Source organism: Trichogramma pretiosum, unplaced genomic scaffold, assembly GCF_000599845.2.
Source record: "Trichogramma pretiosum strain Unisexual culture from Peru unplaced genomic scaffold, Tpre_2.0 scaffold20, whole genome shotgun sequence".
Taxonomy (NCBI): Eukaryota; Metazoa; Arthropoda; class Insecta; order Hymenoptera; family Trichogrammatidae; genus Trichogramma; species Trichogramma pretiosum.
The window spans coordinates 1,013,730-1,028,949 of record NW_019641696.1 but is presented as its reverse complement, the minus strand read 5'-3'; the positions used below and the strand labels follow the sequence as shown (position 1 = coordinate 1,028,949).

Below are 15,220 nucleotides of genomic sequence, written 5' to 3'. Positions count from 1 at the left end.
TATGTCCTATAATAATTCTTGGCAACAATACTATTTCTTCCAATGAATCAGAAGAAAATATGGATTACATGTATATTTGCATACGTTTGTCCACTATAATTTATACATACATACACTCAACACAAAAATATAAAAATTCTCCGTAAAACGTTAGAATTGTCTTAATAATATTTTAATAAAAGTGTAAAGGTAGCATTCCATACTTCTATAAAAATTTACAACGGAAATGTTATACTGATATAAATGTATAAAGCGAACATTATATATTTTTATATTTATAAAAATTTAAAACAGTGATTTTACACTTTTATAAAGGAATACAACCTTAATGTCGAATTAGAAAATATAAAATAAAAATTTAATACTTTTATATTAAACTGATTCCTCGATTGATTTTGTATCAAACGTTTATACGTGTTAAATGATTTGGTTAGGGTTTAAAATACTTAGAAATGTACACGAGGCTTGCTTATAAAAATAGGTTTAATAATAATTAAAACTCGCTGTTGTCGCTATACGCTCTTGGTGTCCGCGAGACACCGGTGATCAATACGCACAGACCGCTCGCCTGCTTACATTTACGTTTAAATACACACAGCGTGACACAATAAGTACAATTATAAGGGAAAACAGTTTATATTTAATACACACGATGTAATTGTTTCTTTGCTAAGCTCTACACTGATAAAAAAACAATTGACGAATTCAAGTATAGGATATTGTAAGCAAGTATAATAAACTAACTTCGAATTTTATTTGTAGAAGTTTACAAAATGTATATTACTAACCACAAAATACAACAAAGATTTTTACAAGTATTACAAGTACTAGACGTTTAAGACGCGCTCCGCGCGTATCAATTTTTTTATTTGTGTTTTGAGGTTAGTTTAAGATTTAGAAATAGTTCAGATATAGTACGATTCAAACGCGCTTCGCGTGCGTCAATTTTTTCATTCGAATTTTGAGGTTACTCAAGTACTAACTGTCTGTTGACAGTTAGCAGCACAGGCACTCGTATAGAGTGATCGGCTCGCGTCGGGCGTCGTCGTCAGAGTCAGCCAATCAGAGGTCGTTTTACGCGGCTTCACTTTTCGGCCGTTCTCTTTTTTATAAGTAGAAAGAGAGAGATAAGTAGAGATGGGTTAATTTTCTAGCGTTGGCTTTGTTGGTATCAGATTAAAATAATTCGAATGATTACCTATTGATTTTGCCGATTAAAACAAAATTCAGAGATTGTTTTCACTCAAAAATTACCACAATCAATTTTGTTGTGATTCTTTAATTAAAGAGTAAGTAAGATCTTGATTTTCACATATAAGAAAATGCGAAATTAACAATAAATTTTAGTCTGTAAAACAAATTTAATGTAATTTTACAAGTTCATAACTGAATTTTAATACGTTTTGATTTAATTTTCTTCTTTCGCTGAGGTACTTGGATCAATTGCAAAACTTTTTATAAATATTTTTCAAAAGCCACGTGTAATTCATTTAATAATAAAAAGAGAATAAGAAACTAATTTGAAGCATAAAGAGATCTGAATGTTGCTATGAAAGACACACTAGTTTTTAATATCTAAAAACATACAACGTTTTTTTACTATAAAAAATTCATGAACTGATACGGTAGATATTTGCATATACCAACTCACCTTGCGGCATGTTTCAAAATTCAATGCGATTGTCGGACCACCTGTTAGTGAAAATCGCCTCAATCCTCTCACCATAAATAATACAATCATGGATCGAATTTTCGGAGGATAGTTCTGCCATTCGATGGAATAACTGTTTCATAAAAAAAAACATTTTTCAATTCAACTATCAATTGATGAATTTGCAATTAAAGATTCTATTACATTTTATCAAATAAATCATCACTAGCATTACTTAAACATTGGCCCGGAATGCATATGACAATAATAATTAGAGCTGAGCCCCAGAATCCAAAAAGCATTTGCATGGCTTCTTCTTTATGTGTTTTCATTAAAATTATAGCCTGATGATAGCAATTTTAAAGTATAATAAGATAGCTAGTTATTTGAAATTTAAAGTTTACTGATTCGTATAAACTTATGATAAATAAAAATAACAATCTGTTGAACATTAGATACTAATACGCTCATGCGGAAAAAAGATTACCCCAGTTCCAGTCATTATTTGAGAGCAACACGTTCCCACTAATGCCGCAAACATGACAGGTCTAAGGATGGAATCTAATTCTTTGAACAATCTACAATGAAATAATAGTTATTTATGTAACAAGTGCCCGAAAGGCGTTTTTAGGCACGAGTGTGCGGACAAAGACACGAGTGCCGGCTATGCCGGCACGAGTGAGGGTTTTTTCCGCACACTGTGAGCAAAAAGCTGGGCACGTGTTACATGCAAAATTTTATGTAATAGTAGGGGAAAAATACGTTCATTTAAATGAGGCGTTTTACCGCACACCCGTGTCCAAAATGGGGCATTTTACCGCACACAAGCATCCAAAAATGCTTTTTGCGCACTAAAAAACGTGCGAAAAAAGACATTTTTCTTCATACTATTGCATATAATAGTTTACCGCTTGAAAAATAATTTAAAAGTCAAAATAACGTACATTATACATTGGTAATGTTTTTCAATAATTCCTTTCATGACTTTATTCAACTGTGTACAAGCTTCTCTTTGATTTTTCTGAATTTCAAATTCATATTTTGAGTCCATTTCTTTAAGATAATATCTATAAAAATTAAAAATAAATCAAAAATAAAATTAAAAGCAAATATAAATAAGAGAATGCAAATGAAGAACGGTGAACATAAATTTTAAAATTAAAAGTTGGCTCTGCTTCGTAAAACGTGAGATGGAAAAACTACATAAAAATGTTCAATGATGGTAAGTAATTTTTCCATCATTCAAATTTTAATCGTACTTACTTTAATTTATGAATTTCAGCAATAATAAATGCGATGATGAAACATTGATATAAATTTAAAGCCCCAACTAAACTAGCAAATACAATGAGACTACAAAAGTGTAGAATGAAAATGTGATTGAAAACTTTATTTTCGTCGATTAAAAAATATGTATGCAGTGGTAAATTTTTATCCATAGTGCGATTGCTTTCAAGTACATAATTTGTAATCATAGGAACAGGTACTGTAGCAACAGCGAACCCATTCGTCAATATCATTAATCCACCTACAAAAAACTATATTATACGTTCATGTAAATGATTAAATGACAAGGTGTCCCTTACTTCACTGCCATACAGACTGTATAATTCTAAATCAAAATCTTCACGAAGTTTTTTGATTCTATACGTTGATTTATAGATTTCAACAAACTGAAATCCCGAAAATTTAAAGTCCCTGCCTTTTGAACTTACCTTTTTCTATCCAAATAAAAACAAAGTTGTGTTTTTTTGTTACTTTTGAACAACGTATCGAATCTAAAATTTTATTGAGAATCTCGTTTTATACCTGTGTTCTTTTTACTTCAAAATAACATTGCGAATGAATTAAGGAACATGCTGTATACAATGACATTGGTTCATTAGAGCATTAAATACAATATTTTTTATACTATACAAACTATGTATAAATTATCATAGTTTATAATTTTTATGAATTAGATAATTTTTACAAGAAGATTATAACTTTCTTGTAAAAATGGTGCATGCTTGTGTATCATGAATAATTATACGGTAATCATAAGTATTTTCATGTAATAAATCGTAACTTTGAAATAAATCAAGCAATTACACATTTTTTATTTAAGATTGGCTACTTTATACTGAATGGTTTAATAGTCGTACGCTCTAATGAAACATTGCTTTACAGATTGTTTGATTTATCAGACCTGCTAGGTATTTTCCAAAGTGAAACCATTTTTTCAGTATTTTCATCGTTATTTCTTTTTGAATGTCATCGTTGTAAAACCATATACAAGACATCCAGTGAAATTCCTTATTCAACTTGAAAATCATAATATCACAATGAGAGTATTTTATTTGACGGACACAATTATGCTCTTTCAGCAAAACGAGAAGTTGCAGAGGACCAACCGAGGGCAAGTAAAAATGTCAAATTATAGAAAATTTTAATTTACCTTATCTTCAAACAGGATCATTATTCCATAACATACTTGAACCATTGAAAAAAACATAATTTCAAACAAACATTGAAACAAAATTATGTTGTTGATATTATCCTCCTTCGTTTCTAATATAAACCTCAGCATCTGTTGAGATAATAATATCGATGAGCATATTGATATGATCGATGGGTAACGAATGAGATATTTACCGAGCCAAAAATTGGAATAACAAGAAATAAACTCATGACCAGTCGACCAATTATTTTCACACTTTTGTTTTGTAATGGGTGTAAAAAAGCAGCTTTCATTATTTTTGAGACACTATCTGAAACACAAGCATTCCAAAATTTAATCAAAATCTCTTTATTTTCAATATCAGCGTCTGTATGAGACAGCATTTTCACGTAGATTTTTCAAAGGAAAATGCTGTTATTTTCAATCAAAAGTATTTTTGGTGTTTATTCCAAAGCGATAAATATAATGCGAAATATTTGATATTTGGTGAACTATTCGAAATGCGACTTTATCATTCATTTGCTTAGTAAGCACAGTAGTCTATTGTTTTTAAGGTAAAATCAATATGACTTAAATGAAAGGTCATTTTCATTTAATTCAAAGAAAAATAATATAATTGAATATATTTAAATAAATTATATCCAGCACTGAAGATTTTATTTTTGTGCTACCTTCAACTATTTATTAATTATTATCAAGGTATGAAATACTGCTATGTAAGATATTTAAATTTAATCGCTTTATTTATCTCCAATCATACGATCTTATAAAGACGCGACGATAAAATTTGTTTAAAAATCAATGGTATCCTCCGTCGCCTCTTCGGACGCTTTTGCTTGGTCATTTTTCACGATGGCCTTGATGAAGCCGACGTAGGGGTAGACGTTGGTGTAGACATCGGGATGGCCGCGAGCGCATTGAATGACGTAGGACGCGACGCCGACGAGCTCGCCGTTCGATACGAGAGGGCCGCCGCTGTCACCCTGTAAAATTACGACGCAAAAAAAATATCAGTATCAAGCTGCAAATGCGTCATGGTCGGCTCAATTCCTAAAACTCACCGAGCAAACGCCGACGCTGTGGCTGTTGAAGGCGCACACCTGAGTACTGCTGATGGCGAACGGCATGCTCTTCTCGCAGTAGTAGCTGCTTATCAGCCTCATGCTGGCCTTTTGGAGCTGCATCGGCGTCACCTGGGACGAGTACTGATTGTAGCCCCAGCCGGTGATAACGGCCCGGCCGCCGTTCTGCACGTCGCGGCTCGGCAGCTTGATCGGGGCCTGCATCTCCGAGAGCTCGACGGGCTCGGCCAGGGTCACCACGGCGATGTCGTTGAGGTAGGTGTTGGCGGCGCCCCGATAGCCCGGGTGTACGGCGACCGAGCGCACCATGTGCGACTGTCCGGTGCTCGAGTCCGAGCGACTGGTGCCCGTGTAGATGCGCATGTTGGCGATGGCCTGGGGCGAGTTCTTGCGCTCGACGCAGTGGGCCGCGGTGACGACGTGCTGCCGACTGACCAGAGAGCCGCCGCAGAAGTGCATGGGCTTGGAGAGGCCGCGGGTCATCCAGCGCATGGAGATCTGGTAGGGGTAGTCCTGGATCTGGGCGCCGTCGCCGCCGATGATTTTATTGGACGCGTCTTTGAATTCGGGCGCGGCTGCGAGTAATTCGATCGTTAGTATTATATATAAAATCCAAACGAATGATGTTTTTGAGTTTCTTACCCGAATTGGTTCCGAAGAACAGGCCCAGAACGCAGAGAACGATCGAGAGCTGGCTCATTGTTGCTGCTGATTGCTGCTGGAGTGCCGTAACCGAGTGTACGATTTTCCGAACGGATCGTCGGCTTTTTATACTGGTTCGGCCGATCGAGTTGGGAATCGTCGACGCTTTCGCATTGACCCAGTGACTTTGAGTGCTTCTTTTTTTTTTATCGCGTCCCCGCAATGTTAAGGGCACAGCAGCTGAAGCAGCGGTGTCGTATGCCGTTATCTCTTCTTTTTTTGACATTATACACGTGCGAATTCCGGTGTAAGTGTCAAGCCCTCATCGTTGTGCTGCTGCACTTCCGTTACAAAGTCGCACGCGCGCCGCGTGAGCGACGTCAATGTCATTGCTCGACTCGAGTAAGATTGATACTTCAATGTCTGGACGAGTTTACGACGATCTTTTTTTAGTTATGATTTTTTTTAATATAATGAATACTTGTATCGGTGATTCGATCAGTGAGTGACCACTTGTTGATACGCAATAATTATAATTTTTCTACTTGATATTCTAATTGTACATGTAAAATAAGATGCAAAGTTCACTTAAGAATTAAATAATTATCATACAAATGTACTTCTAATGATTTTTTATGGAATATTTTTCAAAACGGACATTCACTAGTAACTGAGTACGCATTTATTTTCATAGATCATAAATAAAAATAAGATATATGCACTACTATGAAAGGCAAAAGACGAGAAATTTTCTCGCGCCTTGAGGCCAAAGATCAATGACGCCTCGGCATTGACTGCTCTCTATTCGCGCTCGGGGTCATAGCGGCGTGCGGGTACCGTTCGTATATATACCGCACACATTTTAATCTGCCACGTTTCCGATCCCACGCGCGCGTGTAACGAGTCAATTTCCTTCGATCGATTGATCCCCGCAGAATGATGAAATTGCACGAATCGCTTGCACGAGAAAATAAGCCTCGATTTCGACGTATCATGATCGGACACATATTGTAGTATACAAAGTAGTTTTACCGTATATTAGGTCAGACGCCTCGTCCGCGCAAGCAGATACCTCGATATCGATGTTTCAATGTATTATGTTATAAATTGTCGCACACGCGCGCACGCGGTGGGTGGGGTGGCCGAATCCCTTACGCAAACACGTCTGCGTGCGTACCATTTTATTAATTATTTCGCGACTCCCCCGCCGCGGAGAAAATCAATAAATTACAGACGTACTACTCGGCTTAATGATCTGGAATAGCGCCAAAAAGCTTTAAAGCTCTGCCGCGATACGAGCCTGAAAAAAGAATCGCTTTGCACGATAACGCGTGCGCGCCAAGTATAACGAAGTCTCGGAAAATACCCCATGCATAGCAGCAGCAGCAGCGCACATATATAGAGATGCAATCCGAGCGCGCGTCGCGTCCCAATTACGATAGGTAGATAGAGAGATTATACCTATATGTATAGAGAGACAAGCGCAGCAGCACACGAGGTGCACACACGGCAAGGGGGGGTCCGTGCATTACGTAGCATGCAGATATATACATTCGTGCGTATATGGGATAATCAGCTGGCGAGCGGCTCAACAACCCCGCTGGTGCGCGAGACATCCACCCACCCACACCCACGCACACACGCACACATAACGATGAATATATATAACGGTGATGCACACACTCGACTCGGCTGCCGCCGCCGCTTCGCACATAGCTATATACACCGTTGGTATATATATATATGAGCGCGTCCAGCATAAGTCGGCCACCCCGCGCGATTACGGCATTTTTGGCCGAAAGTGTCGTATGTTTAGCTCGCTCGGAAACGTTTACCAAGGGTCAGAAAAAAAATCCAAACCCATGGATCGATAGATTTTTTTCTCCTCTTTTTAGTGGTGTAACTCAAAAAATTCTTAAAAATTGATTTTGAGGTTAAAACTCGACTTGAATGTTTAAGTCGATTTATCCAAAAAATGTATCCTCCGATTTCAATTTAAACCGCACCAATCGAAAGAGGAGGCAAAAATCTATCGAAAACGATGTTTTCCAGGATGGAGAAATCATAAGAACTATTAAAGATATCGAGATGAATAGCGCGGGACGGCGCGCGCGGACCTGTTTTCCGTGCGCCAGCGGCGGCACACGCGCGGCGCCGTGTCTTTGTCTTTTCGACTCCCTCGTAATCGCTTAAAAAATGCTGGAAAAATAATGTTAACACGTAAATCGATAGATTTTTTTCTCCTTTTTCTGATGGTGTTATTGAAAAAATTCCCAAAAATTTTTTTCATAGTCAAAACTTGACTTGAATTTTTAAGTCAATATTTCTTCTAGTATTTCAATTTTGACCTCAAAATTAGCATTACCAATCGAAAGAAGAGGAAAAAATCTATCGATTTACGTGTTTAAATTATTTTTCCAGCATTTTTTTAGCGAGTCGAAAAGACATAGGCAGGAAAAGAGGTCCGCGCGCGCTGTCCCGCGCTATTCTTCTCGATATCTTTAATAGTTCTTATCATTTCTCCATCCTGGAAAACATGGTTTTCGATACATTTTTGCCTCCTCTTTCGATTGGTGCAGTTTAAATTGAAATCGGAGGATACATTTTTTGGATAAATCGACTTAAACATTCAAGTCGAGTTTTAACCTCAAAATCAATTTTTAAGAATTTTTTGAGTTACACCACTAAAAAGAGGAGGAAAAAATCTATCGATCCATGGGTTTGGATTTTTTTTCTGACCCTTGGTAAACGTTTCCGAGCGAGCTAAACATACGACACTTTCGGACAAAAATGCCGTAATCGCGCGGGGTGGCCGACTTATGCTGGACGCGCTCATATATATATCGCAGGAGAAAGAAGCGGCCTGCGTGTGGGGCGTCGTCGCGGCGCAAAACCAGCGCGCGCGCACTAAACCCCGTCGCGTCGCAGCATCCCTCATAGTGTATGCGTGTATGTGCAGCTTGCAGCACCCCACCACCCACTGGCATTCTTCAGTCGAGCTTAGCCCTGCGGCCGGGCTCAACCACGCCATATATATACCATATATATATACTTTTGCTCGCTCGCTGCGCGTCACCTGCCTGACAGCCTGCCTGCCTGCCTACATGCCCCGATTATTTTTAGTTTTTCATCGCTACTGTCCCTGTGTCGCGTCGTCGTCGTCGTCGTCGTCGTCCTCGTCGGTCCTAATTGTGTCGAAATCGCGCGAGTGATACCTATCGCGTACCAACGACGGCGCGACGAGTCATCGAGGTTTCGCGGCAGATAAAAGTCTCCGAGTGAGGTGCGGTGCGGTCCGTGGGCGCGCGCGCGGGGGCGGACGGACGCGTCAACGGCATGGGAGTTCCACCCGTGGCTGCCGTGCGCTTCGGCCAGCCGACGTCGCAGCAGTACAACAATCAATCCTCGTCGAGGTCCGCTGCCGCCAACAGCCATGGTGCCGCCGGTGGCGGCTGCTCGGCCTCGTCCAGGCGCAGCAGCGGCAACGGCAAGCTCGGATTGTGCGACAAGATCGAGAATTACGTCGCCGAATTGGGCCACTGGTATATACGCTAACATTATAGTGTATTTTCACACACTCGACTTTGTTCCCTCTCCGTGTACTATACATGGTAGCATGTACGCGAGCTGCACGACACTCTCTTTGTGAGCGAATGGGTGGGGATCGTCATCGGCCGCTCCAGAGCTTTGTTGCCGCGTCGCGCAAGCTCACGCTGCTACGGCGATATACTACTACTACTACTACTACGTACTGTAATTGCAGCGAGCTCTATGTTCGAGCGGCTTTAGGGTGTCGCCGGGAGCTTCTCCCTATCTCTCTTCCCTCTTTTTCATTTATTTTTTTTTCTATTTTTTTTTTCTTCGCACCCCCTTACGATATTCGAGCTTGCGTCTCGCCGAAGGTACTTCTCGATTCACGCACGCGAGCTGTACGACAACGTGCAAGTATATACGTTGTTGTATATTATCGCGTTGGTTTACTTTTCTCTCCTTTCTGTGTCGAGTACTTTTTTCTAGGCGTGGAAGTCGAGAGAGTTGGCGCAATTTTCGTCGCGCACGGGGCCTGCGTAATAGTGCGTGCGCGTTAGGTATAGAGAGAGAGAGAAGCCCCAGTCCGAAAGGAGGATGTTGCCCTCTCTCTCCCGCTCGTTCGATGTGTATAGCTATGCTTGCATGAAGTATGTACGGAGCTATAAGTCTATCTATAAAATATATAGGACGACGACTCGAGCAACGGCTGCTATATATTAGAATGATGTGTGTGTGTGTGTGTGTGTTGTTTGGTCGATCGGCGCCAGGGCAGCTCTTGGCAGTGTACGCTGAGATTTGCTTTTATAACTTTTACAAAGGAATACGCGGTTAATTGTTTGCTACATCATGAATTTAAAGAACAAAGAGAGATTTTTAATTGAAATACCTCCAAAAAATATTTTTAATTAACAAAACTTTTCCGAGCTTAATTGCTTACAAAAGAATAAAAAATGTAAAATTGTTTGAACAATTAAATTTGAAACCCTTGCAAAACATATTTTTTAATTGACAAAGCTTTTCGGAGCTTCATTGCTTACTAAAGAATAAAAAAATATAATTTTTTTCGAACAATTAAATTTGAAACCCCTGCAAAAAATATTTTTAAATTTGACCGTTCAACAAATTTTACTTTTTTTAATTTTTTTGTAAGCAATTATAAGCTCCGAAAAGCTTCGTTTGGCTCATCTCTGTTTCGTTTGTAAATTTCGGCTTGATCAAAGAGAAAAATGCGAGGCAAACGTTCCAACTACTATAAAAAATATTTATTTAACTTTGAAAAGACGCCTTCGTGGCCAAATACAGCAGTGCACAAATTCTCAACGCCCACTATACGAGATCCACGAAATTGAAGAACGCAAAGGAACCAAAAAGCCTAACTAACTTACGCGCGCGCGGCCTATAGGCTGCGGTCGCAATCGTTGCATATAACCACCGTTATATGGATTATTCAAGATTGATATGTTAAAACACAGACGGAATTGGAAACCTGTTGCTTTTTCGATACAGCATTTATAAATGGATATACGCGGGGAAAGTCTCGTCAGACAATCCGATGTCTGCGTGTAATGTCGGCACGGCAGCGGAGAATCGATTATGACCGAGTAAATTGCCGAGACATTGCCTTTGACTCTCGATCGTAATCCCAGTTCCTATCATCTCGTTGATCCTCTTGTTACGTGGTTACAGCTGAACTCGTGGCAATTATCGGGACGGGGTGATACGAATCCATAGATACGCGCATGATTGGAAAACAATTATTGACAAATTATTTGGGACGCGAGTCGCGAGAATTTGAGGGATAAAAAAATATAAAGCCTATAACATACACTCGAGATCGAGGGGGGGAATTCGGTGCCTCGAGAGGCGCTCGTGTATGTATAACACAAAAGCGTGTCAATGAACCTTTTACGTGCTTAAAGTCTTATATCATTTTTTCTCTCTGTCTTCTTCTGTTTTTTCTTTTTTTTTTCGTCGTGTGTTAAAACATGCATGTGCTCTTCTTCTTCACACAGGGCGGTATGGAGGGCAATAATAATAGGCCAGTTCTTGTCGCTGGTGCTCTGCTTCATGACTCTGCTCAACCACCAGATCAATACGGCCTATCAAATCAACCTACCAACCGGTAAGATCGTCATTTTTATTGTAAATAATTGACCAGAGATAAACTCAAACCAGAGATCTGCGATGAATAATTATGATAAATTTCTCATGGCCCGGAACTCTTTGTTCGTATATATCCAAATTCATATACGGTATTACATCGATAACGCGTAAATGAAAAATGTGTTTTTACAGCTCAAAATCTTCCTCACTACGTTATGATGCTGCTGGTCTACACGACCTGGATGTCTTGTCGTGGCGCCGGCAACGGCCTGTTCTCCGTTCTGCGCGCTCGCGGCTGGCGATACCTCCTCTTGGCGCTGATCGACGTCGAAGCCAACACGCTCATCGCGGCGTCCCATCAGTTCACCAGTCTCGCCAGTGTCCAGGTACAATAACAATAACAATCGAATCCAACGCGCATCGCGAAACAAACGTTTGACTATATGCAATTTGCCATAACGAAGCTGCTGGACTGCGTGGCGATACCCGTGGCACTGGCTCTGTCCTGTCTGGTCCTCGGGGTGCGCTACCGCATGGTCCACATCGTCGGCGTGTCGATCTGCCTCATGGGCGTGGGCTGCCTCGTCTGGGCCGGCATCGAGGAGAGCAAAGACCCCGGGACGGCGCCGGCCGGCAAGAATCAGCTGGTCGGCGACATGCTCTGTCTCGGTGGCGCGGTGCTCTTCTCCATCATCACGGTGCTGCAGGAGCTCACCGTCAAGTCCGTCGACATAATCGAGTATCTGGGCATGATGGGCTTCTTCGGCACGATAATCTGCGGATCGCAAGTGTACGTATAACGTCGATCGTGCAACGCTATACGAAGGACGACGATACCTATAGATATTTATGGGAAACGTTTGTAACGTAAAAATGTTTCCGTCGACAGTGCCGTACTGGAACGCGTGCAGCTCGAGGCGTTCCAGTACGAGAACGTCCTGCTGATCTCGTTCCTCGTCATCTACTGCATCACTCAGTTCGTCTTTTACTCGCTCATACCGGTGGTACTGTACGAAACCGGTGCCACGTCGCTCCAGCTCACCCTGCTCACGGCCGACTTCTTCAACATTCTCCTCGGCATGCTCATACATCAGTATAAGGTTCGAGTCAAATTTTTTGTTTCGAGTGTTTTTCAATACCGCTTCCAACGATCAGGCGCGCACACATTTGCATATATATACCTTATCTACGTTTCTTTCTTCTCTTTCGTCGTTTGCGCAGTTCCACGTGCTCTACTTCCTGTCGTACGTCCTCGTCATGACCGGCATCTACACCTACGCTATCAAGCGCACCCCCATGTCGACGAGCACGAGAAGGCCGCCCCACTCCGAGCCCACGGCTCCGGATTACAGGTATTATTATTATTATTGTTACAAGTGTCTTGGCACCGACTTGCACGCATATCCACACGAATTTCCTTGATTTTTTTTTTGGTAGAATTGGTAAATATTTTTTTGCACGTGTCCAATAAATATAATACCATGATCGACCGACCGAAACAGCTTACTGTTCTTTTCGTATATATAAAGTATATTGTTTTGTAGAAAATATTTTTTTACCTGTTTTTTTTTCGAACGAGCAAAACTGACTATAAACACGACTGAAGACCTAAATATGACAATCGCAATGTTTGACGTTGATATTTTGTTTATTTTTTTGTCAAAAATTGCACTCATAACATCGTGTGATGCAATACTCCATGCAAATACCCGTATGTCAATATACACCATTTTGATGTGTGTGTGTGCGTTATTAAAAAAAAAAAGAAACACAAACAAAATCAATATTAAAATATATATACGAAAAAAAAAGGTCGACAATCGAATACTAATCTCCTATATCTGCGCTCCTGCGAAACTGCGCGCCTTGAAAAACAGTGACATTATTTTAAGACACATGGCGTATCCGGGCATCGGCGAGGTCGAGCTCTGCAACTCGGGCACCCTGGACAACGTGCACGGCGGCCTCGTCGGGCGCAGCTCCACCCTGGGCAGCGAGCGCGAGTCCCTGCCGCTGAGCGTCAGCTCGGACACGGCCTTCACCTCGTTCTACGGCAGCCAGGGCAATCTCAAGCCGTCGCGCTCGACGGCGCGCATCCCCTCCGCGACGAATCTCCACGACGGCAGCATGCGCAGCTCCTGATCGGGCGAGCCCCTGCCGCATAGGTAGAGAATGTCCGACCGGGACAGGTACTACGTCTAAGAAGAGGACTGCCACGACGGGCCGCATCGAGAAAATGTCGACGAGACTTTGAGCTAATAAATTAGCCGTATACCGATGAGGGGTGGTTGATGCTACGTTGCGTATGGATTATTATATGTGTAATACTCGCTGTATCGTATTGGAAAAGTGGCTGCGAAGTTCTTTCATTTTCTTTTGATTCTTCTTTCATGATATTGTTGATTGATTGTTGTTCTTTCAAACGAGTATAGAAAAATATATCAAAATGTTGACTATGTTTGTGCAATGTTTAATATTGGTTCAAGATCAAGTAGAGCACACGAGTACTTTTCTTTTCATCGAACGTTAAGTTGGGTTATTACAACCCTCGACAAGGATATTGTTAACAAAAAACAAATATGCTATAAGGGGAACAATAAATGGCCTATTAATGGCCTAATATAGAGAAGAAAAAAAAGTTCATAACGTTTTTCTCGTACAACGCCTCGTATTAATTACATGCGGGCGCTAGATAGATTTCGTATGATTTTTCAAGCGCACACGCCTCTGAAGCTTTTTACTTTGCGAGCCGAGAGGATATAAAATTTATACGTGTAAGCTAGAGAATAGCCAAAATGTTTTTTCAGTGGAAAATTTGTAGATGACTAATACGAATATTTAACTGGAACGATGTTTCAAGGAATTAATTGAGACTTCTGAACATTTTCTAGCCACTAACACTATACAATAATTCTAGCGAACTTTTCTATTGTCTTTTTTTTTTTGGAAAAATTTTTGTTTTGAAATAGAATAAACAAACTCTAATGAACTTTTTACAATAAAAATATATCTTTCAAGGGCCAAGAACTTTTCCACTTTTTTATCAGGCATCCAAAATAAAATATCAATGAAGAAAATTTTCTTGTGCCAAATGATGAAATCTATGAAAAAAAAAAAAAAAATTAGCCATAGGAATGAAAATCGTAGGTGCTTGTACGCTTTAGGAGATGAAATATTCCCACTACTCTTCAACAACAGTGATCGAACAAGAATAAACAACATTTTCGTCTTTTTATACATAAAAAAATAGATGTCAAAAACCTAAACGGTCTAAATTTTTTCTATCATACGCAATGAATATTATAATAAAAGGCTACATAATCAAATATTTAATTGTAAATAATACTACGTCGTACTTTTTTCATTATTTCAATGACATAAAATCAATTTATTAGAAGAAAAAGCATTATTTCATGTGTTCTTCAATTACACGAACACTAAGTTTCTGATGCTTCAAACTTACGGCTATAAGTTGATTTGAGAAAATATGTGATAAAAGTAGTTTACTTTTCATAAATATAACGTTTACTGTATGTATAACATACCAATCATTTGCGATTCACTGTAAATCATCTATACTCAAGGAGTATTAAAACTAGAAAGAAAAAAAATACTTGTAGAAAGTATAAATATTATATAATACACGATATATCTATATTGGATATTTGGGTGAAATTTCGTAGCTCTCAATTGACTAGCTATGAGATTGATAATTCATAAAAATTATGAAGACTGATGCATCTCTGTTCTATGTTGATTAATTTGTATAAT

At 39.8% G+C, this 15,220-nt stretch overlaps 1 protein-coding gene across 2 annotated transcripts; it reads left to right on the top strand.

Moving 5' to 3' along the window:
• Nucleotides 1–8,944: 8,944 nt before the first annotated feature.
• LOC106656507 (solute carrier family 35 member F2-like) lies at nt 8,945–14,754 on the top strand. 2 transcript variants are annotated; one of them, XM_014377512.2, is made up of 7 exons: nt 8,945–9,357; nt 11,359–11,468; nt 11,642–11,835; nt 11,914–12,239; nt 12,339–12,549; nt 12,671–12,801; nt 13,342–14,754. In XM_014377512.2, the coding sequence occupies exons 1-7, from the start codon at nt 9,152–9,154 to the stop codon at nt 13,589–13,591; spliced, it is 1,428 nt and encodes a 475-aa protein (XP_014232998.1). In that variant the 5' UTR covers nt 8,945–9,151; the 3' UTR covers nt 13,592–14,754. The 2 variants fall into 2 exon arrangements, with proteins under 2 accessions (XP_014232998.1, XP_023317866.1); XM_023462098.1 differs by having other exon boundaries at nt 13,327–14,754.
• The last annotated feature ends 466 nt before the right edge of the window (nt 14,755–15,220 follow it).